We start from the raw sequence: 25,967 nt of genomic DNA, 5'->3' as shown, positions 1-25,967 counted from the left end.
TGTTTTCCTTTCCCTACTTGTTGGGGCAGCTTGGAGTGCAATGTATCTGAATCAATTGATTTGACTAATACATCTGTTCTATCAGCATTCTATCTCCGACCATTGCTTTGAGATTGAGAGAGGCAGTTCAGAATTTGATTTCAGTTGGGTCAGATATCCAGGTCACAGGGAATCATTTACCCAATTCCGCAGGAACAGAGCCCGTCCCCATCTTTGGCGACTTCAATTTGATATCTTGGAGGAAAAAGAGAGGAAACTTTGGTGTCGTGTAGTAGAGACTACCATTGATTCCACTTGCAGTAGTCTTGAAGAATCACGTGAGGCCACAAAGAACGCCTTCCATGAGATTTCCAGATATCAACCACTTCCTCTGAGAAATCCAAATTCCACCACTCAATCTGGATCCACAGTAGGACCAACTTCTCCGCAACTTCGATTGTATGTACACCATTCTAACAGGACCTCAAGCGATGGGTCAAAGGGTCTGCAATCAGAGCAGGACTTTATAGTACTTCATGCCCTTATCTGGAATGAGGGGCAAAAGACCGTGAGGGACAAGGGTTCACAAAGCCAACTATCAACACTGGCTGAAGATGAACAATAGTAGAGTGGATCTGAGTTGGTGTTGTACTTTACACAGTTACTTCTATTGAGGGTTTTGGACAATCTGCTCAATGCAACATGTATACAATTACTTTTTCTAACAATTTTCTTCCAAAATAGTTCTCCTCTTTTTCAGTTAACCAGGTGATCAAGCCAATACCTTGGAATCCTGATTTTGCTTTGACCTCTACTTGATCCACTGATATGCCTCTGGACAACCAAACTTGTCTTCTTGACTTCTCTGCTTGCTGAAACAGAAGGCCTCAGGCTGTGACCTGAAACACTCCTGTTGGCTAGAATCAACAATTGAAATCAATGATGTCATTGGTGGATTGTTGGTCTCCTTTGATGATGTGAACATAAAAGGGGAGGTAGTAGGGCTGGTCTCACTGGTAGACAACCAGAGGGTATATGACTGATCCCCAGAGGACATAGAAACTGTGCATATCTTTGCTTTGCCACTTGTTCTTCCTGACTTATAACAATCATCCCTCATTTTTCCCTGACTAATTGCAATTAGTGCAAGAAATCACTCTCAGTACCAACATCACTATCTGTACCACCAAAACTATGTTATCAGACAGTACAACTGCTCAGACCAACGGAGCTTCTGAAGCTGTAAGTTTGCCCTCAATAATTACCTGTAAAGAACCTAGAGCCTGTCCAGCATGTCATACTAATTTTGGCTCCCTTGCAAAATCAGTCCACCATCACTTCTACGCATGGTCTTACTTGCCACCCATCTGGCGACTCCTACAAACCAACCAAAATCAGGAGAGGCAGCAAAGAGGTTGGAGGTTTCTGCAGGAACGAGAAGAAATACAACCAGTGGGAGATTGATGTACGCTACATGCCCAGTTACAACACACAGCTTCGCCTATCTGCACTTGTGGATCCAGACCAGAGCCAAGACAGCCAAGAAAGATCGTTTGCCAGTGCATTGAAGAGATGCGAGTTGAGATCACTCACTAAAAGTGGCTTGAAGGGTAACACAGATGGTGGCTTCAAAGATTTCACTGGGACGTTTGGCCATGTGACTGAGAAAATGGAACTGGAAGATGACCACTGTCAAAGACTGAAGAATGGTTTGGAAGTCATTCACTCAATGTTCTGGGCATCACAGCAGAATCCCTCCAACTCCAACCGTTCATCGGAGGAGATCTCTGCAGATCTCAACATCTAGGGAACGGGTTGCTAGATAGCTTGGGGAATTGAAAGGAAGCAAGACGGCACATTTCTGTAGTATATCAGACTGGCACCAGCATGCAGAGTAGGGGAAGACAGTTATGTTCCTTACGCCAATTATTTCGGATGTACCTTGTTTGATTGATCAGTTCAAAGTCATGTTTTCCGCACTTCATCAGCACATCCCATACCATGAACATATAAGGGTCCATGGGGAAAAACTGAGAACAAGGGTTGCCTTCAGCACCTCTGGCTTGTCAATCAAGGTAACAGGACTGTGAATCATCAAAGTAAATTAGAGTGGGACTGGAACCCCTGTGGCAAGATGACAGGTTTGAATTGCCTATGTGATTTTTGGTGTTTGCATTCAATCTAATCATAGCTGCAGGAGTCACAAGGCCATGCTAGCCGGTGTATGTACCTCTTGGCTTTGACGCAGAAATCGACCAAGTGATCGGTAAGCAATATGGAATAGTGACTGTCATTCTTATAGAGTTGGGCGCTGGTAAAGACGTTAAGAAAGGCAGGAAAGCAGAGGAGGCAAACAGTTCTGCTAAAGGAATGGATCCATGATGGGCTGGTGTATGGCTGAGACTTGGTGCTGGGTGTTGAACCAATGATGGTAATTGTGACTGGAGGGACAAGGTGCTAGACAAGTGTCTGTTGACGGTGCTGTAAGTCTTTTTTTGTTTTCTCTGGTTTGAGGTGTGATTGATTTATTTGGAGGAATGGGCAAAGGTCACAGAGTGGATTTAGGATACATCAGATCAACAACAGTTGTATAGGGACAAGCACAGTGTGAGTATTGTGACCATGGCTCTGTGAAGGCAAGGTGAAACCTGTAGGGGAAATCTTAAGGATATACAGTGTCACTTTCACTAACATTATCAGCCGAGAGAGAAGTATGAGAGACACAATAGTCATTGTCCTATGTGTCCATAGATTCCATCTCGTTCTGTCCATTATGAACAATATGCTACTAGCTTGTCAAAGTCACCATATTTAGACCTAGGCATGAAACAGTCCGTGGAGCAATGGTCAACCAGTATGCAGCTCTGACAAGAATACCAAAAGGCATGACCACAGCATCCAATAAGGCGAGACATACAATCAGTGCTGCAGTGGCCACTGTGACATCCAGTTTGTTACCACTAAGACTGATGTGGCAGTATGATGTGCACTGTATTATATGCTTAGCACAGCTCATATTTGGATATTTGTACCCTTGGATGTCAATGCTAACCAGCAAGCAAAATGATCTTCGTGCCTTCTTGGAATGCGGTGACTTCTCTGCATGCTCAAACAGAAGGCTGCAAGCCATTGCTAGCCACATCTCCTTCAGTCGGTACTGTAGCTTGAAACCAGTAATGTCATGGTTCTTTTGATGTCATCCTTTGATCATCCAGTGTGAATGGACAGGAAGTACCCAGCACTGGAGAGACAGGCAATGGATAGGCAGCAATCTCTTACAGACAGGTAGGTTCAATGTGTGTTGCCTCTGTTGCCACTTTGTATGATTTTTCAAGACAACACACTGCACATCATCATCTTCACCACCACTGTCCTTTTTCTATTGACACTATCATCATTACCATGTCTAACTACTACTTGAGTGATAACAACACAAGAGTTGAATATACTGTAGGTACTTGGTCTCTGAATGATTGCGGCAATGATTTGGCTTTCAGCCTTCAGCCTTGGTAAATTACTGACTCACCAGTATGATTAGGCGACTGCCTCTTCCAAACCTGCCATGTCCAAATCTGGCCTTGAGTACCACACAAGTCCAAATGACTCTGACTGGAATCCAATTTGGAGACCCGGAGAAAAGAAAGCAATTGCGTTCTACAGCAAGATCACGGGTGCAAACCACCGGTCTAGGAATCAATGGCAGCTTGATTTGTGTTTACAGGACAAGTTCAATCCTGCTTGTACACATTACATTCGGTCACGCATAGATCCAAAGCTCACCGCCACGGAATCCCTCAATGGAGCAAAGAGTGATTCTCGGCTGTGGGCAACTTGTACAGATGGAGAGACAACAAGGAGGACGATCAAGGGTGGGCTTGAGCATGTCATATCCTTCCTTCACAAAAACTTGCAAACAATTGAAACAGATTTCACTCATGCTCACGATACTGTTTGGGAAGTGATTGAGAGCAAAAAGCATTTTGGAGGTGGAGAGGCAAATCAGGAAGACTGATGTCTCAGTTGCTTGGAGCAATGATATGAGGGAGGTGTATCATTGGGAAAGTGTGCAGAAAGGGGAGATGTGTGGAATTCAGAACGAGATGTTGGAATATAGAGAGAGAGGGGGAGAGCAGTCATGTGTGCAGTATCCATCTTTTGCAGAATGTTCATAACCTCTTGATGAATTTGATGGTTGACATCTGCCTACATTGCATTCTTGCTCTTATAGTCTTGAAGCCCATGACCTGTACCAAGCAAACAACAGGAATGAGCATGTTATGGCATGCACTGCAGTTCATGCATTCAAGGTAGAATACTGTCATAAAATCAGGCCCCAAACTGGCATGAAACTGCAAGGTAGTTTGTAACAATCTGTGTGGCTCTTTGCCTTCACGGCTTCTTGGTTTGTTGGCTTCTTCTGTGCTCTTCTGCGCTTCTCTCAAAGCTCCACTCCAACATAAGTGATGGTTTGAAACACTCTCCTCTTAGGCCACAATCACTTCATGGAGCCAGTGAGTAAGTCGTCTTCTTGTATCGTACTTGCTACACAAAGGTGACAGGACAGAGAAGATATTGCACTGACAGAAAAGGCCGCCAGATAGACAGCAAATTAGTCCGCACAGGTATAAAACAGTGCACATTTATTTGTGATGCACTAGGTTCCTCCTACATCATCCCTCAACCAAACTTTTTGCTATTTGCAGTCAGTACACAACATTACTATTCCTTGTCCCTATCATCAGTATACTCCACATCATTGTCACTGATGCCATGTCAGCAAGGCAATCAGTCTCACAAAGCAGCCAGTCTAGCCAAGCTGTAAGTTTCTGCCCCCCCCCCCCTTTGAGTACCTGCTATAAGCTCCAATGACAGTCCTAGTATCAGTTTTGAGATTGCTAACACATCTTGTTTCCTGACTCTTACTACATACAAGTCACACTTCTCCATTGACACGAATGCACCTAACGATAAGTGCACCCTAATCAGGAGGACAGCAAGCCAGGAGGTCATTGGATTCTTTAGAAACCGTCAGGGAAACAAGTGGGATCTCCGTCTAGGCCTCATGACGAATACTGTCACAGCAGAATGGATGCTCACAACTGTGGACTCTTCCGTGACTGTAGATGACTCCTTTGAGAGTGCAGCACAGGCTTGCAAACATGAATACAAACTTTATGAGGACGACAGGGCACCAATCGAACGGGCAAACCAAGGGTCCTTTGAAGCCATAGTGGGGGGCCTTCGTGATCAAGATGTTCAAGCACGGAAGGAGGAATTCAGGACCATTCACAAGATGGTGTGGGAAAACATTGAGGACAGAGAGAGGCAGGCAGATCAGAGGTAAGGGTGGGAGATGTGGATTGGGTGTACATTGCAATGTCCCACGAGTAGTATATTGAGCGGCAATATACCAGTTTGAGAAATGCAAAGACACCAGCAGTCTCAGGGTAGTATTGTTGATAATCGGAAGCTGAGAAATGGAAAGACACAGCATGTGTAATGAAATGGAAGAGGCAACTATAGAAAGCAGAGAGAACAGGTTGATGTTGATCACTTAGGCTTACAGAATGCACTTACTCTCACCTGTGATATTGTCTATTAGCATATGTACACTCTTTCCACCTCTGCAAGTAAATGCAGGCTACAATCTGCCTCAAGCCTAAAAATGAGCAGCTACAACTTGAGCTATACTGTCATGAATGACAACTACCAAGACCAACATCCTCGGATATATATAGCCAGAATCGGGAGTTCCAGCAGAATCCCGATTATCGTGACCTTTTATAGTGCGATGCAATGCTCGGATAGCGTAGTTGGCCACTGGCTAGGCAATGCGTTATTACATATACATGCACCGAAACAATTACTCTATCACAGCTTCCGTCAAGCTGTGAGATCACTGTCATCATGCAACTAGTATAAGTCTTCTTGGCTCCTTGTGCTGCCTTCTTGGCTTCCATTACAGCTGAAACAGAAGGCTCACAGCAATGACCTGAAACACACTTCACCCTGTCCAAAACAATGCTTTGTGGAATCAATGATGTCAATGTTCTTTTAATGTTATCCTTTAAATGGAAGCTCATTGGCTTGAACAGAGCTAACAATAGATAGACAGGAGACTGGATTGTCACTGGTATAAAAAGCGTACTTGTCTGTTTGCCACTCACTTCAACTGTTCAACACAATTTTCACTGGTCTTATTCTCTTTTTCTTTTATCATAGAGTCAGCTTTGCCATTACCATCTTCAGTATTGCCATGTCAGCTCACCAAACAGCCAATCATTCTGTCACAAACGCAAATGACGTGGTAGGTTCCCACTCCGTATCTGATTCACACCAATACTGTCAATTCCTGTTCCACATATACTGATATATTGATACTACTGTTTCACTTGTCTCATTAGCTCTCAATAGAAGAATGGTATGGACGACTAAAGATTGAGCCCAGTGTGCATGGTGACTATTATTCAAGCTATATTCGTGTCAGGAATGCTGGGCGTCTATTGGGGGTTGGGTATTTCCACAAAACAAGCGACACACAGTGGGAATTCCACACAAATTTCAACTCCCCAGATTGTTGGCTCGATCATCTGCCATGATGTGACTGATAGGCAGGCATCCTTGGACATATCATGGAATACTACTTTCTGGACATTTTGTTACAACCCAAGGACTAATAATTGGGAAGACATGAGAGGTTTGTCATGGACAAGGGGTTCAAGCTTTGACGATGCAATGGACCACCTTCAAGTGCGCGGACCCAACCACAGGACAAATATGGAGCATATGTTCCAAGCCATTCACAACAAGGTTTTCGAATATATACAGGAACGAGAGAATTTGGCAAGACATCAAAGGAACCTGGAGACGATGTACAGCACTGATCTGTATAGCAGCTCGGGACACACACAGGAAGGAGGAGGAAGCTGATAGGGCAGGGAAATGACAAAACAAGGGTGCTATGAGCAAGAATGATAGTACATAATATGTGCAATGTGGCTCAGGAATGAGAAGACATAGTAGGTGTGAAAATGTGGAAAGGAAGGTATTTGATACAAGATAAGTAGTGTGTATATTGAGAGTAGGAAGGGAGCGTTGTGTCCAGTGATATGTTTTTGCATGACGACTCACTTTACCCTTAAACATATAGTCTGTGAGGCTTTCCGCACTCAACAATATGGCCTGCAGTCTGAGTTGTTGTTCCAAGGAGACATGACATCCACCACTCACACTGGAGTACATTTTTTGGTGGCAATATGACATGATTGAGTCTGGCACCATGTAGGACAAGAATATTGGGCTACCAGTAATCGATTTCTTCTGTGAACTTCTTGGCTGCTCTTGAGGCTGAAACAGAGGGCTCACAGCAAAGACATGAAACACGACCCCCTTGTGAAAACAGTGCTCTGTAAGTCAGTGATGCCTTGCCCTTCTAAGGTCATCCATTGCTTACCAGAGCTGAATGGATGGTCATTTGCTTGTGATGTGGTGACAGAGAGACAGATAGACAGGAGACTGACTCCTCGCAGGTAGAAGAATCACACACTCTCTGTTTACCCCTTGCACATTTCTAAACACCTTCAGTACTGAGCTACTTTGAGTGATTTCTTTTGTCTACCATCCCAATCAGTATTGATTGACTTGTATCAACACTGTCACGACATCACATCACATTAATAGTCAAAGTGACCAGAGTTCCACAGCTGTACAATCAGTCTTCATGTACAATTGCCTCCCATAATGACATAATTTGTCTTACATGTGTGTGCGCTGCTGATTCACTTGTCTCTTTAGGCCTTGGTCAAGTGCATCAAGGAAAAGCTGAACGTTGTTTCCGTGAATGCTGACCCCACACACAACATCTGATCCGGGCAGTCACAGAAATGGGTTTAATTGTTCCACAGGAAACCAGAACCAGACAGCAATACAATGTGGGAGTTCCACACAAGTATAGTGACCAAATGTGGATGCCCAGATACTGGTCATCTCATAGGATCAACCATTGATGAAGCCCAGACTGTTGAGCGGCATTCATTATGTGATGAATGGAACACCTGCCGCCACACAAAAGTTTTCAGCAGACAAACAAGGCATTGGCACGATGGAAATTTTGAGGGGTACATATTCACAGAAGCAGTGGACTGGCTTGAAGTAGGTGGACCTAACCACAAAAAGGAAACAAAGCAATTCGTTCAGAGCTGTTCATAGTGTGGTGTGGGACCATCTACAGGCAATGTGGCATCCTCTCCAAGACTTGGAAGCATTGTACAGCAAAGACCTCTCTCACAGCAACACACTCACAGAGGGAGAAGCAGGAAATTGATATGTCACAGTTACAATTGGCAAACATGGTGTGAAGAAGGCAGTAGTATAGACTGTTCGAGCAGGGACAGTGGAATAGGTAGACAGGGGTAGCAAGAAGCAGTGGCAAAGAATTGTAGGATACACAACAAGCAGCCTATATATAAACAGAGAAGAGGAGATTTGTGATCAGTTTTCAATTTGACAGGATGCACATGTTTTGATCTGATATTTCCTGTGAGTCTCTGTGCACTTCACAACCTGACACAAACTCTGTGCCATGGCTGGGGTAGACACATACATTCACAACACCCATCATGCTACATGTCTTCAAGGTAACAGATTCTATGGCTTTTGCCTTAGGCTTTGCATTATTAGACTTCTAATGTGGTCTTCTTGGCTTCTTGTGTGATCAAAATGAAGACTCTCCGCAAAGCATTGGAAACGTTGTCTCTTTGCCCTAGAACCACAAGAGAAGCTAAAGATGTCATTTTTCTTTTGATGCTATCCTTTCTTGACCAGATGTGAATGGATGATCAGTGGCTTGTACAGAACTGACATGGAACCAGTCTGACCACAGACTGGCTCATCATGGGTATAATAAGCACACTATGTCTATTTGCCACCAAACACATCCTTCCAACACCATAATCATTCACCTTTCTGACTTGGCTAGAACAATTGCACTAGCTTCTTATTGTTTTTGTCACAATCACCTTGACTATCAATATTGATCACCACACCATCACAGAACACAAGCTCCCTTAGCGACCTATGTTCCCTGGCCATGAGTTCTCCTGTATGTATGTATGCCATTGACATTTTGGGACTTTATCCTTATGACTCAACAAGTACTAAGTAACCTGTGTGATTAGACGTCCATCTCAAAGTCAAAGGACTTGATTCAACTGAAGCTACATTCAGACAACTATCAATGTAGCCTACTCTACTCTGGTGATGCAGAGCTTGGATACCGTCACAAGAAAGTGACAGCACCCCAAAGTGGGCATTCCACACCCATTTTTTTGTACAGCGTCACAATGAAGATACTGTTAACAGCATTGCATCAGCTATTGATGAGACTCAACCAAGCAGGAAAACATCCTTGAAACAACCATTGACCAGTTGCCAACACTTGTGGAGGCTTGACCCCGTCTCAAGAAGGAGTTTCCCTGAATCTGTTACATGGCGGGCATTTGACGAATTGATGCAATACATCCCAGTGCAAGAAAATCACGACAACCTAAGGATAAAGGTGAAAATAACACACACAGCTGCGCACAACAAAGTCTGGGAAGAGGTGCGAGCGAAAAGGAGACAAAGAGATTTGTTGATACAGAACAGAGAGAATTAGAGAAGATTGGCAGAGATATACAACAATGCTCCATTTGCGAGTACCACATCTACACAGGAAGGAGGATGAGCTTGCGAGCGCAGGGGAACCATGACCTAGGGGCGATTGAAGAAGGGCTGATAGTGTAGAATATCAGAGAACGGCATAAAATGGGAAGACATAGGAAGTATGACATAGCGGAAGGGAAGTGTAGAATACGAGGCAAGTAGCCTGTATACAGTAGACGGAGGAGAGAGTTTTGCGTTCAATATCTTAGTGTCGCAGGATGTACGCGATTTATCCGGATACTGTTTGCTGCTGCTGCCCCATCCGCTTCGTTCGTCGTGAGGAGGTGTCCGGACCGATATCAGTGAAAATATTGCCATCTAAGTGACATTGCGTAATTGCTGAGTGGGTCATTATGACTATGCGTACAATTCTATTTACTACTTCCAATCTGTAATAAGAAACCCTACATCCCCATCGCAGACACCACATCAGCGATACGGTTTGGCCGAAACTTGGACGTGGATGACTCCACTCACCTTTGCTTCTCTAACGCTGAACAACCAAACCCACCCTCCACCCGATGCACTACCATTAGCTCCAGCTCCAAGTACCCCACCAGCGCTTACGCCACCTATCCCACCACCTCCCACGCCCAAGCCTCCGGATCCGACAACTGTACCGCCTTTCCGTTCTTTGACAGCGTCTCTGACGCTCTCTGCGTACCGTCTATCGCCTGTAGAAACACCTTCTTTGGCTAAGAGCGATCGCCAAGCTTCGTCATCGCTGAGCCAAGAAGTGTCGAGTGTCATCTGACATAGTAAAGAAAGGGGCAGATCAACACCCAGGATGGGGAGAGTGGAATGCGTTTGAGCGGCAAAGTCAGATGCTACGGCAGACGTATCAGCGATTTCTGCATTCCTACTGGCAAAACGGCTGCACCATAACTCACCCTTGTCGTAATACACGGACTGCAAAGCACAACCTTAGCTGTTGTGATCGGCTTAGCCTCGAACAACTCACTTTAGTCCCATGTCGATGTTTCCTGACTGGTCTCCCTTTTGTGCCTTTTGAGCTAACAGGTTCCGGCGGCAGAACAAGCTTGATATCCACTTCTGCCTGTTTGGGCTCGACCGACATCGAAGCAGCTTGAGCGGAGGGTATCGACCCTTCTGCAGAAGCGTAGGAGGCGTCTATGCGTCGTTGGTCCGAAATGGCGATGCGGAGGTGGTTGCAGAGGTCATTTCGGGGAACTGTACGGACACTTGGAATCAGTTCCCGACACAGAATGTCGACATGACCTACTCACCTTCCTCTTCAGACCGTCGTAAGATGCTTCGAATCTTGACGCTCGACCTGCTCGCTCTGGGGATGACGAGATACCTATCTCTGCAAGTCAGCCAACGAAACATACGGCTATAGACCGACGTACAAGATATTCTGATCCTGGCATTCCTGCGTAACCTCTTCCAAACTCCTCTCATCATCATATTGAAGATCTGCTCTAATGCCTGCTCGCCACAATTCTCCAATGACCGACAGTCTGACAGAGAGGTCGACTTGGGGAAAAGCGGCAACATAAACATCACAACGCTATATGGATGCTCAGTCAGCGTTGTGTCCATGGCGTGGAGATGATGAGTGTGACGTACCGCTGGACTCCAGTAGCCGAAAGATCTCTCGTCTTCATTGGGCTTATCCATGAGTCGTCGCGAGAGAGAGGATTCATACTTCGACACGATCCGCGCCAGTTGACTGTCGTTCATAAGGTTAGTCCTGGCTGGCAGATGGCATCAAAGCAGCTGAGATCCACTCACTCTACAGCTATGGACATTCCAACACCGAAGACTCGCCTCGATTGCGAATGCATTGCCGGTTGTTTGAAATGCTCAAGCAGCGAATCATATCTGGAAAGTCCGTCAGCTACACGTACGCGGAAATGCCGGTGTTTTGACCGTGCTCACCTCCCACCGTACGCAATCACATCTCGTTGCTTGCCTCGTCGGACACACTCAAACATGAAACCACCTCGGAAGAACTGATTTGGCATTGTCAGCTAAAGCCCTTATTTGACTGCCAAGACCCTAGCTCACCTCCGAGTGTCGTGCCAGAGTCGGTCTGAACAATATCCGCCTTGTCACACCTGTTGACCTAGCCAACTTGATGACGCTCTCGATGTCATCAAGCGCATTCGACAGCTTTCTTTTAGCAGTGGGAAACAGCGTCTCAAGCCTACTTCTGACCGCTTGGAAATCATCTACTTGAATTGTCAGCTTACTCTCACTCCACGAATCCACGAATATGAACACTCACCTGCAACGCAGCACTGTTCGAGATCGTCCATCACAGGCTTTGACAGACCGGAGATACTTCCAAGTAGCGTCTTTGACGAGCCATAATTGGACACAGTATGACTCGTTCCGAGCCTTCTGAACTCTTCCAATACTTTCAACCGAGGCTTATCCGGTCGGTCAGGAATGGTCGACAGAATAGTATTCAATACTGCGGAACCTAGTTCAGCCCTCTCCACAATGGCTGAAGTTGAGCGACTCACCCGACTCGTGGCTGACATGGAACTCGTAATCGCCAGATGAAGAGCTGCGCATCCCTCTAAACTCTGATATCACCTTATCCAGCACTTCTAGCAGTTCTGCTTCTCCAGCCGCTGATCGCAGAGGAGAAACTATATCGAAACTGGAACGTCACACGTACTCAGTCAACTCCTTTCACCACAAAGTGGGGAATTTGATGTGCTCACCTCAGTTCTCCCGAGACAACAGGTTGACCGCCCAACTGATGATTGGCGTATTTCCTCCCGACATGATACCTCTTGATTCTTTCAATTTGCCGTCTGGTCGCACTTCTTCCCATAGCAAGCAGGTCTGACGAAGGCAGTTGTACGACCTGCCCGCTCTTCTCCAGCATTCGCACAGGGTCTAAACCGGGGAAAGAATTCAGCAGCGTTGTTTCCGGTATCAGAAGCGGAAGGTAAGTTTCCACTGCTCCATGTCGTTGGAAGAGGTCGACTAGACGTTGAATGACCACTGTCAACCAGATTTGGAGCTGGTCATCGGAGTCGTTGTCATAGGTGTAGTCGACCAAACGGTGATCAATCTCAGTGATGGAATGGGAAGTCTTGTCGAAAAGCGCATCGAGCAGTGGTTGATATTGAGATGATTTAGGATCGGTCAATTCTGCAAGCCAATCGTCAACAAACGTTGTGTATGAATTGATGAGAATGTAGACTGGACTCACCGAAGATAGCAGCATCGTAGTCCTCCTTCCTCTTCTCTGGCGTCGGCAACAACGGACTCCTCAATAGCTCAGTGGCCTTGAATCTCATAGATGGATCGTGATTCAATAGTCTGGCAACAATCTCCCGCTCGTTCTGCTTGTGTCCGATTGGCCACCCCGGAGGGAACGTGATGGCTGGTTGACGGACAGCGTTGAGAATGTGTACTCGCTCCATCGCTGTCTTGAAGGGGTAACACATCTCGAAGAAGATGATACCGAGCGAGTACATGTCGGCCTATGAGATGAACGTCAGTCAGTGACAAGTTTGGCAGAGCCACGGTTCTGCTCACCTTCTCGTTGTACGACCGTGAGATAGCGACTTCCGGTGCGATGTACAAGCTGGTGCCAATGTTTGATGTCCGGTCGACGTCATTAGCAAGTGAGTGTGGGCCAGACGCCGCCTCGATAGCAGTCATCTCAGTGGTCTGGTGGAAGTATAACATTCAGCATTTGTCTTTGCAGTGAATCGCGTTAGCACTCACGGAGAGACCAAAATCTGCGATTTTGACGTTCCCATCACCATCAAGCAGTATATTTGAGGGTTTCAAATCTGGATCCTCATTAGCTATGATCACCAGTCGGTCTCACGATCCAAGACGTACCTCTATGCACGATCCCCAAGGAAGCCATGTGTGCTAAAGCAGACAGGACCTGTCGTAGTAGTCTCCAAACCTCGTCGTCCGTCAAACCACCTGAGATTGCCTCACGCATGGTTTGCTTCGGCATCCAGTTAGCAACGCTTGATTACCTGTAAAATTGCATAGACTCACCTTCTCAACGAACTCCATCTGGATGTACAATATTCTCTCCACCATGCCATCGTCCGTGGTTGCATCTGTCAAAGATAGCGATGGCCTGGACTGGATAGCTGCGGGGAAGGATCGACCTCTTGCTTCGGAGGGGTCTGCCGCAGTTGCAGCATCGCTGGAGTCGGAATCCGAATCCGAGTCAGAGTCTGAATCTGAATCATCGCTTGACGACTCATCATCGTCATCATCATCGTCGTTTGAGTTAGCGAACCGAATTCGGGGGAATGAGGCACTGCGGGACTGATCTCGACGTGAGAAGGAGGCATCGTCGAAATTCAAGGCGAAAATATCCTCTTCTTGGGTCGAGGTAGATGTCGGGCCGGGAGTCGAGTCATCGGCAGTAGGTGTGAGTTGGGGTGGATTCGCGTCTTCGAGCCAACAGCTGTAATATCTAACGATGTGTTGATGGTTCACCCGGGACAAGTTGTTGACTTCACGATAGACTTTCTGCTCGTTGTCTTCCGGCCGTAACTTGACTTTCTCTACAATCCAATCCAGTGAGCTGATCGAGTCTAAGTCACAGCTCCAGATCCAGTGATACTTACTGATGGCGTATGACCTCCCATCTAGCTTATTACGAGCCTTCACGACCTCACCGAAACCACCTTTACCCTATCAAGCAGACGGATCAGCTAACGAGAGCCCTGCCGCAATGGAGTAGCTTACAAGAAATTCGACCTCCTCGAAGTCGGTCCGATATCGAGACAACATCGGCGCGAGCGGTTGTGGTGTACTTGGCATATAGTGCATGAACCCTCGATTGACAGGCGAAACTCCCAGATGGTTCTGCAGGGAAGGGATGGCAGTGGAAGATGAAGCTCGTCCGTGACCTAAACAAGGGATCAATGTTTGCCTAGCTGATTTTTTCGTTTGACTCACCACTGATGGGGCGAGCAATCCGACGAGTGATATCGTCATCCGTACGAAGCTTGCTCAGCGCCTCGTCTGCGGATAACCGCTTCTTAGAGTTCGGGTGCAGGAGACCAGTGACAAGCTCAGTCATCGATTCAGACAAACCAGGAGCTGGTCAGGTCAGCATCCGAACTCGCATCAGTTGCTTTGGGTGGTAGCTCACAGTTATGTAGGAGACTTGGAAAGCTGTGGTAGTTTCTAAGGGTTTCTGGTCCGAAAAGCATTTGAAGCAGTAACAGACCAACATGCCACATATCCCGTTGTCTAGTATACGAATGGGGTGAATCCCGCTCATCTGGTGAGATCCTACAATGAGCATTTCGTCAGTCAGAGATCCCACGCAAATGCAAAAAGAGCTCACCATTCTTCGGGAATAGTTTCTATCCGATTTCTGAGAAAGGTGTTTGATCTGTGCATGTCGACGATACGTCTTGCATAGCCTGTTCCGGACAGTTTGATGACTTTATCACCATTCTTGCCGGTGGCCACCATGGTGAAGTCGAGGTCAAGTTCTGCAAGTAGGTCAGTTTAGGTACGGAGGGCAATCGAGACACAACACCATCACTTACGCCGTTGGGATGAGTTTCGCAGATGAATGTGGCTTAGACCGGCCAATATTTGCGAGAGGAAATCCTATAGCGAGGCTCAGTATAACTCCCAACGAGGAGATCTAGAAACGTAAATATACGTACTCTCGACAGGTCCTCGCCGAATCCTTCCCTAGGTATCCAGCTTCTTAACTTGGCACCCTCTGTTACCGCTTCCGTGACCAAGATCAATCTCTCCCAGCCTTTCGGACTTTTGTCTCGCTTCACTGTATACACCTTGATCACATGTTCTGATCTGATCTCTTTCACGCGGAGTGCTTCTACGACACAGGCATCTATCCTCTTAATCCCTTGTGCTGTCGAATAGTACGGGGCTGCAAATTCGATCACTTGAACCGCCACTGTCGGTGATGAAGCTTTGACGAAGCAGGGTGTATCGAGATTTCGTCCACTCGAATGATCCGGTTCCGCAACGTAACTTGTCCACAAGACCTCTCGACGTCCACCAAACACGATCCAGGACTTCCAACTCCCCTCATATCCCGGTATAGAAATTGGTTCGTCCAATTCCAATTCTCGTCTCTCCAAATCCCCAATCTCCAACGATGCCAGACTTTCCTGACGACGGCGTTCTTCCTGTTGGTGTCGCACCTGATCGGCTGTTTCCTTCTTCTTGATAGTATTGAGCTGGATCTGATCGTGTAGATATCGGTTGTTCTTCGCTTCTTCCCTTTGTTTCGCTTCTTCCTCGGTCGCCTTGCTCGCTTCTTCGGCCTTTGGGTAACAGGAATCAGTCAGACAGCGTCTCAGGTCACAGATTTTTACAGCAGGACTTACAGCTCTCTGCGCTTCTTCTCGGCGAGCTTTCTCTTCCAACAGGTTCACATCTCCCGGGCTTGGTAACGGTGCATGATTATCGGTGATGAAATCTCGGACAGTGTCGATGAGCTGTCCTTGATGATAAGTATACGTACATACCAATGAATGATGAGCGGTTGACATATTGCTCACCTCAAAGATCATAGCTTCGCCCACTTTGGACTTGGCCTTATCCTGAACAAGCTTGTGTAGGTTCTGAACATGTTTCGCTGATAGGTATTCCGGTTCTCGCAGTAGCAACGGTGGTATTTGTTGTGGGTACGCCTATTTTGCGTCATCAGCAATCCTTTCGACTGTTCTTTCCCAGTCTTCTTAACTCACATGGATCATCTTCCCTCTAAGGATAACGCTGACTCTCGGATCTTCCATTCCTCGAATAGTCACCTCCCACCATCCTCCATCTAGCTCCGTCCCCCATGCTGTCTTCTTCGCCGGTATATCATGCCATTCGTCCTGTAGTCATATTGAGTACATTCAAGTCAGCTCCTGAATATCAAGATATGACAATTATCGAAACGACTACTGTTGTTTGGCCCAGAGCCTAAACCCCCGCATGTGGTGTGATGCGACTCACCGGGTAAATAGCTCGAAGGCTCTCGAGCTCTTCCTCCTGAAGGGCCTTATTAGCCTCAGGCATCAGACATCTGTGCTATTGCTGTAGAGTGAGGTTATATAGACAGGTAACGATTATGGTTCAAGGCCAGGTAGTGATATGTACTGCTTTGTGTGAGTGGGATAAATGGGAGATGTCACCTTTTGGCCGTCAACAAGAAAGATCTAATCTTCTCACCGTCCCGCAAGGAATCCGTGACGTCACGACTTATCCACTTCGTTCGAGTGTTCAGAGTGGGTTGGAAGGGTGGTTGTTGTTGTTTTTATCAGCATATGTCTAGCTGTTCATGCATGCTAGGCAGACTCAGCCCAACACGAGAGATGTTGCTCGGTGCTCGTAGAGCTGTGTTGCCTTTTCCGAATTTCTCGTATCGCCGGAACATGTCTTCCAGCTCTTCCTCCAAAACGCCTGTACGCTTGGTACTATTCGACGTATTTGGTGCGTAACTGTCCATGAACCCTTTGAGGGACTCGTTGTGTACCAACATCGCTGATGAGGTTCTGCCTGAGTCAGACACATTGTGTACGCCGAGACTACCGATTCATGAGCAGTCAGTCCCACATCCAGATCCCAAGACGTACTCTTGATCTATCAACTGACCCGTGTATTAGGTATCACGAAGAAGCCATACGAGGTGGTTTGTCACCGAATTCGATTACTCCACTCACAGTCAGACAAGCTTTCAGACCAGGTGAGTAGCCAGTCACTGCCCTTATCTGAGCTTCTGGTCGATTTAAGCTAACTCTACGTTTCGTGCGGTAGCGTTCAAGGAGATTGACGCAACATGGCCTTTGTATGGGAAACACTCCTCCCCACCGCTCAGTCCAGAAGAGTGGTGGACGACAATCATCTACCAAACGTTATTAGTAGCTGGTGCCTCGAAAGGAGGTACGTGGTACCCAATCCCACTTACTTGCTATAGCAGGGGATTTACGAGCTGATCGACTGATCGTGGGATGATACTAGAGCTGGACAAGAAGATAGACGTGATCGCGCCTTCATTACTTGCTCGGTTCGAGTCAGATGAGGGGTATCACAACTTCCCAGAGACGATTGCTTGTTGTGAGTGGGACGACCTTCATCTCCGACTCGTTACAGAGTATCAGTAGTTGCTGAGCTGAATGTGAAATGGCTTTTGATTCGTCGCAGTGAACGCAATTCGTGATCTGGGCGTGAAGACGTCCATAATCTCCAATGCTGATCCTCGTATATGTAAGTCAGAATTCCAAACCGTTCTGAACTGAATAAACGAGGCTGAGGTTTTTGTTGTAACAGTGAAAACCCTCGAATCGCTCAAGATCTTACCCCTCCTTTCACATCCTCCGACTCTATCATGGGACGTAGAAGCTGCAAAGCCTTCGTCCAAGATATTTGAGAGTGCTTGCAAGGCTTGTGAGGAGGAGATGGGAGAGGGAGTGATCATGGTTGGCGATGAGCTGAAGGCGTGAGTGCAGCTTGCCCCTAGTTTAGCTATATTATGTGTCAATCATTGTGCCTATGTGGTTGGGTGGTTCGATACGCGATGAAGTCGTATGCGCGATAGCAGGCTAATGCGCCTTCGCACGTAGCGACTTCCACGGTGCGACCTCTGCGGGTATAGAAGCTCGACTGATCCGAAGACCCGGTGAATGGTCAGATGGTGCTGCTCGTTCTGCCGAAGAAGAGCTGGGCGAGGTCAACGTGATACGAAGTTTGGAAGATGTGGTGGAAGAGGTGAAGAGGCGGAATAGCAAATAGTCGACAGGCAATCAATGACCCCTTCCCCTTCCCGTCCTCACGGAGGATACTTGGATCTATGTACCGACAGATAGATACGGCAATCATTGTACCTTGATAGGCCGTAAGACGGACAGTCACAACAACTGGTGAATTCAAGCCATGATTTGATTCATGATAATTGATTGTAAAGTATGCAAAATGCTATCTTCGTCTCGTTCTCGTCGCGTTACCAAAAATTCCTCCCTGCCTCACTTACCTCCCCCGGCCTCACCCGCCTGCCACTCCTTAAACAACCCATCCAAACTCCTCCCAATCATACCCGTCGGCAAACTCTTTATGATATCACCAATCTTCTCTTCTACAACCTCCTTCTTCTCGCCTGCACGAGTAGCGTAGTCCGTCGTTAATCTGTACATTGCCAGAATAGCTAGACTGACATGCGTCTGATGACTCGCATAAGGACTATTGGGTCGGATTGACGTTGCCAACGCACCGAACGTTTGGCTGGTGGCTGATGATATTGCCCCGCCGGAGCCGGATGCGAGTGTGGAACCGACTGTTGGGTTTCGATCCCCTCTTGTTAAGCGAAGGAGGATTTCAAGGAGGTCGTTAGGTGATGATAGGAGGGATGAAACGAATGTCCGTCGAGAAGAAAGTGAACCGATATTGCAGTTTGAAGCCCAGTTCTCCAAGATGCTCTTGAGGGTAGGTCCCTATATCACACAGAACATACTTCGTCAGTACCAACCATGGTATTGTGGTCATTCGTTTCGCACTTACAGGATCAGGATCCATGATCTCCAACTTGCCCTTCCAACCCTCTCCCAGCCCTTTCCTACTCCCAAACTGCTCGTACAACCAAACATCCGCCTGATTTGTACGACACCATTTGGGCTCACTCAACGGGTTCTTCTTGTTCGTATATACCGTTATGGTCGTCGGTGAGGATGAGGAGGAATTGAGAGTCGGGAAGATACGATGGAATGGCGGGACGTTGTTCGAGTTCACGGAGTTCGATTTGGAACTTGATGGCACGGGCCCGACAGGCTTCTCATTGCTCTCCACTTTGATATCGTCGGTAGCGTGTCCGTTCGCTTCCTCGGATGCGGGTGCCGATGCGGGCTCAGGATAGAGTTCGACAAGCCTGTCCCTGGTCAGAGAAACGAATCGTTGATCCGTGTTGTCATATGTCTCGATCTATACCGCAGCACGCGTGATTAGTCTGGTACCCGCTTCTCACCCAGACAATAGACTCACCAGGATACCCTTTGGCAGATTTATGTCCACCTTGTCCTCTCCCTCCTTTACCTCCTCTTCCTGCTTCTCGCCCAAAGACTTGAGCTCAACCTCTATCCTTCCCTCCTTCCTCCATATTCTCACCTTCTCCACCGCCTCCGCGTCGAAACACAACCGTCTCGAACTCTCCTCGTACAAGATCGACAACCTATTCGTACTAGGTCCAGCAGGTACAGCTGCGCTCGTTGTTGTCGTAGGAGCAGTATCTTCGATGCCTGCGGCGGTAGTACTGACCGAGGAATGTCTTCGTGCACGAGTCTTGTACGCCGATGCGGTATTTTCGGCAGATTTGACGAGTGCCGCAGCGACTTCGGCAGCGGACGCTTCTTTGCCTGATAAAGCCGCGGCAGCAGCAGCAGCAGCAGCATCATGCTCTTCGGTAATGCCTACTTCGGCGGTGTCGCTGACAGCGACTTCTGCGGGCTCCTGGTTGCCGTTGACCGCGCCGTCGCCTTCGACGGTGACACCTTGCGGTGCGATGGCCTCGGCAATGGTCGTCTCGGGCTCGGCCGCTTGCTGGGTTGCAAGGTCTTCTGCGGCGATGTCTACGGGAACATCGTCACCAGCAGGTAAATCCACAACGACTGACGCTTCATCCATCAGCTGCTCAATGGCAGCACCGGGATCCGTCATCATCGATATATCGCCAATTTCTTCCGCAGCCTCAGGTATGGAAACCGGTTCGACCTCTGACGGCTGGTCCTCAGTGACAATGGCTTCCACTTCAGCAATCTGGTCAGCTCCTTCGACAGTAGCGAGGTTGTCTTCGACAGTTGCTGAATCAGTTTGGAGGACTTCTGCGGAGGCAGACTCATCCGCAATGGCAGTGGAGGAAGACTCAATGACGGGCGCCTCCCCACCTTCGGTGATTTGCGCGGCCTGAGTGTCCTCCTGGATCTCATGTTCCGCTTCGGTGGCGACCTCTTCCGGTTGGACGCTTGCTTCAGCTGCCTCCTGAACTACTTCCTCTTGAGCCGCTTCCTCTCCCTGCTCTTCAACCGTCTCGCCAATCACACTCTCCCCCTCTTCCACCCTGCTCGGCGCAACACTGCTCGTATCTCTCCTCCCCCTCTTGTTACCAGCGCTAGCGCCAGCAGCAGCACCACCGTTCGCAAACGCCTTTCTCGCAGCTTTCGGGATACGATCCAGTTCAGGTGGAGAATCGAAGTATATCCTAAATCGATTATGACTGCTTTCAAATTTGGAAATGGGTGATGAAGTCGATTGGGCGTTGTTCACATCCAGGTGATTGGGTTTACGATGCGTGACGAAGAATGTGGATGTCCGCTTCTTGGAAGATCCTTCGTTGTCTTCATCTGAAGTGGCAAATCACACAGCACAGCCGCAAAACCGCACGCAGAAGGAAGAGAAATAGAAACACACACGTCAGAGCACACTCGATTGTGAGAGAAACAGGAAAACACACCAGCATCAGGAGTCTTAGCCTTTCTCTTCTCTCCCCGTTTCTCTTCCACGACTTCAGCCGCAGACTCGTCGTTCTCTACCGCAGTCTCGACCACTTCAGTCTCGCCTTCGATCTCGGTGGCAGCGTCAGCTTCAGCCTCGACTTTGACGGTGTCGCCTGCGCTGTGACCAGTCTTCTGCCCCTCTCGATCATCGGTTTTCGGAGGCTGCACACTGCTATCGCCATTCTCCTTGACTTCTGCCGGCTCAGTCTGTCGATCTTCAACCGCTTCGACTTCCTTATCCTCATCGACCTTTTCTGTTCCTGCTTCCTGTTCCTTGGGTTCCTCTTCCTCCTCTTTCACCTCGACGTCAACCTTGTGACCTCCTATCAGGCCCCAGCTCCAGCCGAGCTCTTTGACCTCGATCCCGACAATCCTGAAGTCCATCATCGTTGATTTCGCCTCTTTGTCTTTCTTCTTCTTATCCCTCTCCTTCTCCTTCTCCAGCTTCGCAATATCCCCTCGCCTCGCAGGCGGTAGACTTGACCGATCGGTTCCTCCGGTCATTGCTCCACCCCTTCTCATTCCTGCTGGTCCTCTCGGGGCATTCACCAATCCACCTCTCCCGCCTCTGGCTGCGCCGAGACCACCTCGAAGAGGGGCTCCGGCTCCCCGTGCTAATCCTAATCCGAGAGGGGGTCCATCTCTCCCCAGATGAATAGGTGGACGCGAGACAGGGACAGCGACGGGCGCTCCTCCCCTTCCAACACCGACAGAAGACGCTCCACTGACAGATCGATTCACACCAAATCCAGGTTGTCCCATGTTTACTCCACCAAAAGCAGGTCCAGTAGGAGGTGGTCTGGCTCCACCCATGGAGGCAGGACCAGAAGGTGGTCGTACAGGTGAATTATGATTCATACCAAGTTGTGGTTGGGTTTGAGCAACACCTACTCCTCCTCCCATTCCTCCTGGTCCATCGAATCTAGGTCTCTTGGCGGGTGGGAATCCCGCACCTGAAGGATGAGGTGGAGTATTGATCACCATGGGCGGTCGTGGCGGACGAGCTTGATTAGGTGGTCTATATGATTGGTTTTGGTAGATCGGCTGAGGGGTCTGTGGTGGTCGGAAATTCTGAGTCGGAGGTGTGTATGGCTGTTGCTGCTGTTGTGGTTGTTGGGGGTAGAACGGTTGTTGGGGTGGTTGAGCATTGTAGCCTGGTTGAGCTTGCCCTTGAGGAGGCCGGTAACCTTGCTGTCCAACACCACCAGGTTGTGTAGCACCCCACCCGTATCCGCCTTGTTGTCCTTGAGGAGGTTGATAAGGCGGTCGTTGTTGCTGTTGTTGGGGACCAACAGCAGCCTGAGGTTGCGGCGTTTGGTATCCAGCCTGTTGTTGAGCTCCATATTGCGGTTGTCCTCCATACGCCTGAGCCTGGGGTTGAGGTGTGTATCCGCCTAAAGAGGGTTGAGTGGCCGTAGTCGCGTACGCTTGGTTGATAGCGGGTGGTGGTCGATATCCTTGGCTCGGACCGGAAGCAGCTTGAGCCTGATATGAAGTCGTAGCATTCGCATGTTGCGCTCCAGCTCCATAACCGTAGTTCGCATAAGGGTTGTTGGGTCCTGGGGCAGCAGGACCGGCGACAGCTGCAGGTTGAGCAGGGGCGCTGTATGCTGCACCTGAAACACCTTGTGACTGTAGATGGCAAAATCGCGTCAGCTACGACTCATCTCCCCTTCCTGTTCCACCAGAGATGAAGGTTGAGGTAGCTCACCTGGTAGTAAGCTGCCCAAGCAGCCGCGTGAGCAGCAGGATCCACCTGTCCTTGACCTGGTTGTCCGTACGCCTGACCTCCGGTAGGTGCTGGACCAGCAGGTAGAGGAGGAGCTGGACCTGGTGTCCCCACCCCGCCCATGTACGGCGGTCTAATCGGCAGTCCCGTAGGTAGGGGACGTTTGTTCATCGTCCTTCTCTACGTGGTTTGATGAATAAGTGTTCGTGGTCTGGATGAAAGTACTGAAAGCAAGTGATATAATTGAGTTATCGATGGTGGATGGCTCATTCGAAAGTGGAAAGTTCTGTTCTGTAGTTTATTTTCTTTCGGTGCGGATTGAGCATTACAAATCCGTTTTGTAATGATTCTAATGAGATGGTTTGTAATGCCAGGAAAAGTTTGGTAATTACATCAACGGCACTTTTGATACCCTGAATGATTGATTCTTGTCGCAATGCAAGTTACTTCTCTCTATCCTCAACCACACTCCTCGTCATCCATCGCTCAATTTGTCGCTCGACACCTAAGCTCAATCACTCAGCTCTACTGCAACAGGGATCTCTGGATCAACACACACCGTCACCATGCCACCTAAGGGAAGCGGAACGCTGCCCTTGCCATATGCGCAGGTTGCCCAACCGAAGAGAGAGCAAAGACAGCCTATGAGGTGAGTGATTACGATGGGATATCTGCATGGCGCATACTGACAGCTATCTTAACCCCGCAGAACATCAAAGCTAGGCAGCAGTGGGTGATCTTTCTCCCAGTCTCTTGACTTAGCTGACGATTCTTCCTTTTCGCTCATTCTTCTATCTCCGCTTGGCATCGTTCTCACTTCCTCTCGCAGAGCTCAAAGTCCTTCCTACGCAACCTGAAAATCCCACAATCCCCGAAGAAGACGAGGACGAAGATGATTCTGGTCGAACTCTGGGTGATCGGGAAGAGAGTGAAGGTGTTGAGGTGGGTTGTACAACTCGATAGAGTACCCCGTCCCGCACAGAGACCGTGCTAATCGTGGACTCGGTGGAATTTCCAGTTCTACACACCTCTTTCCCAAATCCCAAAGGGTACAGCTCGAAGGGACGCTCAGCGATTGACCAAGTCAGAAAAGGCCAAGCTACCCCGTGTGACGGCCTACTGCACTGCAGCGTAAGCTAGCCGGTTACTTGTGACATGAATCGACCAAATAGCTGACATGATCCGCATTCCTTGTTTGAACAGGACTTACAACCTTCCTGCGATGCAAGCTTATCTCTCTTCTCGACCCGCATCATACCGTACCCATCCTCGTATATTCGATACCGAATGTCTTCACACCCCGTATCTCCCTCCGCCCTCCAGCTCTACCGGTGCGCCAGGCTATCGATCGTCACCTAAATTGAAATCTACCCATGTTCCAGAGGCGGATCTTCTCAATCTCGGATCAGACGCTTACGCTCCCACACCTCCATCACCCTCGAAACGTGCCCCGTCGCCAAATCGACAACTCTCCTCCGGCAACGATTCGGGCGAGATCAAGCGCAGGACAGGATTCTCAAAGAGACCAGGGGGTGGAGCGGTCAAGCGAAAATCGTCAAGAGACACCTCCATCACTGCTGCTGATCATCGAGAAGAGGAGGAGAACAATGATCAGGGGAATGGGACGGAAAGTGAGAGAGAGGACGATGATGATTTCGAAGAGGAAGAATGGGTTCCGGATGTATTTTTGTTCGAGTATGGGACAGTGGTCATTTGGGGTATGACAGAGAAGGAGGAGAAGAGGTTCTTGAGTAGCATGTGAGTAGGGACAGCCTCATCTAATTAGTGGTCACCAGGTCACATCGAATGGGAGATAGGGGCCGTACTAATTGTGAAATTGGCCCTTATAGCAAAAAGTTCGAGATTGAGCGATTATCGAATGAAGATGTCGAGATGGAAGATCTCAATTTCTACTATGCGGATTATTCTCGGTGAGCTACAACCTCAGCTACCTCGAACATGAAAGCGCTGCTTTGGAGTAACGACAAGCTGAACGTTCTGATATTAAATCAGAATATATAACGATGTCATCACCCTTCGTAAAGGTTCATCGTACATGTGAGTCGCCATCTACCTTTCCAGCAAGACTACATGATCAGACGGAAAGCTGAACAGCGATTACAGGACGAAGCTGTCCCTCTCCCATGCGCTTTCGCAGTCCGTCAAGATCTCCCTGTTTGAAGAGCTGATCTCTTCAACGATCGAGCAAACGAAGGATATCCCCAAGAGTCTGTCAGAAACCGGAAAGATCGGCGTAAGTCCTCCTACATCCACTAGGAACCGAGCGGCGGCTGAAATCTGGTGGTGATATGACAGTTGCCGCGAAGTGAAATTATGAAGCAAATCGGGAATCTGTTCATCTTGCGAATCAACATCAACTTGGTTGGCTCAATATTGGATTCACCCGTGAGCTGGCCATCGCTTCTCGTTGAATAAGCGAATAAGCTGACGCGTTATCATTGTTGTCAGGAATTCTTCTGGTTAGCTTCCTCATACCTTTCCTTTAGTGGCAGATCGAGACCAAGCTAATGCTACTTCATACAGGACATTCCCCGATCTTGAACCTCTGTACGGCGCAGCTCGATCATATCTTGAGATTGGTCAACGAGTCGATCTCCTCAATGCCCGAGTAGACGTGAGTGAAGCTATCCAACACCACCCATTCATTTTGCAAGGCGCAAAGCTAATCATCGTGATAATGTAGGTGCTGCAAGATATGTTGAAGCTGTTGAAGGAGAGTGTCAACTCCTCGCATGGAGAGAGATTAGAAGCGATCGTTATCGTCTTGATGTGAGTGGCTCGGCAGAATCGCCTGTCGAGGTGTACAATGGAAGCTGATAGACACGGACGTGATTCTTAGTGGTATCGAAATTGTCTTGGGTATCATCACCATTCTTGTCGATCTCAGTTTCTCGTAGTCGGCTTGAAGAAAGTAGATAGTGAAGAAAGCCTCGCAGAAGTATTTGCTACTGCGTGGCAGGGAGCTTGAAGCGAGGAGCTATGTGTATAGATGCTAGCTTGGGGCAGAGTTGTATGAAACTCGTTTATGCGATTGTTACGTGCAGTCGGTATAAGGTATC

General features: G+C 48.2%; 4 protein-coding genes across 4 annotated transcripts; 2 read left to right on the top strand and 2 right to left on the bottom strand.

Annotated features, from left to right (window-relative positions):
• Nucleotides 1-10,052: 10,052 nt before the first annotated feature.
• On the bottom strand, nt 10,053-16,698 carry CI109_105385 (uncharacterized protein; the record flags this gene model as incomplete). Its single annotated transcript, XM_065967654.1, has 30 exons — nt 10,053-10,085; nt 10,159-10,253; nt 10,302-10,508; nt 10,572-10,590; nt 10,643-10,872; nt 10,929-11,002; nt 11,052-11,212; nt 11,272-11,374; nt 11,437-11,526; nt 11,584-11,657; nt 11,713-11,876; nt 11,933-12,121; nt 12,174-12,313; nt 12,378-12,813; nt 12,875-13,148; nt 13,204-13,338; nt 13,396-13,463; nt 13,516-13,630; nt 13,684-14,204; nt 14,268-14,334; nt 14,389-14,552; nt 14,602-14,745; nt 14,798-14,940; nt 14,996-15,146; nt 15,204-15,267; nt 15,327-15,956; nt 16,020-16,130; nt 16,194-16,325; nt 16,383-16,514; nt 16,636-16,698. The coding sequence occupies 30 exons, from the start codon at nt 16,696-16,698 to the stop codon at nt 10,053-10,055; spliced, it is 4,929 nt and encodes a 1,642-aa protein (XP_065823726.1).
• Nucleotides 16,699-16,964: 266 nt separating this feature from the next.
• CI109_105384 (uncharacterized protein) lies at nt 16,965-18,411 on the top strand (the record flags this gene model as incomplete). Its single annotated transcript, XM_032007440.2, has 8 exons — nt 16,965-17,112; nt 17,188-17,224; nt 17,286-17,365; nt 17,437-17,562; nt 17,641-17,736; nt 17,824-17,886; nt 17,950-18,118; nt 18,243-18,411. The coding sequence occupies 8 exons, from the start codon at nt 16,965-16,967 to the stop codon at nt 18,409-18,411; spliced, it is 888 nt and encodes a 295-aa protein (XP_031858266.2).
• Nucleotides 18,412-18,641: 230 nt separating this feature from the next.
• On the bottom strand, nt 18,642-23,058 carry CI109_105383 (uncharacterized protein; the record flags this gene model as incomplete). The annotated part of the gene is made up of 5 exons (XM_032007441.1): nt 18,642-19,106; nt 19,174-19,590; nt 19,651-21,005; nt 21,116-22,790; nt 22,870-23,058. The coding sequence occupies 5 exons, from the start codon at nt 23,056-23,058 to the stop codon at nt 18,642-18,644; spliced, it is 4,101 nt and encodes a 1,366-aa protein (XP_031858267.1).
• Nucleotides 23,059-23,453: 395 nt separating this feature from the next.
• CI109_105382 (uncharacterized protein) lies at nt 23,454-25,805 on the top strand (the record flags this gene model as incomplete). Its single annotated transcript, XM_032007442.1, has 13 exons — nt 23,454-23,536; nt 23,597-23,616; nt 23,717-23,829; nt 23,906-24,018; nt 24,091-24,645; nt 24,738-24,818; nt 24,901-24,945; nt 25,012-25,141; nt 25,204-25,293; nt 25,357-25,367; nt 25,432-25,522; nt 25,592-25,677; nt 25,748-25,805. 13 exons carry the CDS (start codon nt 23,454-23,456, stop codon nt 25,803-25,805), a joined length of 1,476 nt encoding a protein of 491 aa, XP_031858268.1.
• Between the last annotated feature and the right edge of the window lie 162 nt (nt 25,806-25,967).

Source organism: Kwoniella shandongensis, chromosome 9 (genome assembly GCF_008629635.2).
Source record: "Kwoniella shandongensis chromosome 9, complete sequence".
Classification (NCBI taxonomy): domain Eukaryota; kingdom Fungi; phylum Basidiomycota; class Tremellomycetes; order Tremellales; family Cryptococcaceae; genus Kwoniella; species Kwoniella shandongensis.
Note: the sequence above shows the minus strand (reverse complement) of the source record. Positions and strands in the feature narration are given on the sequence as shown.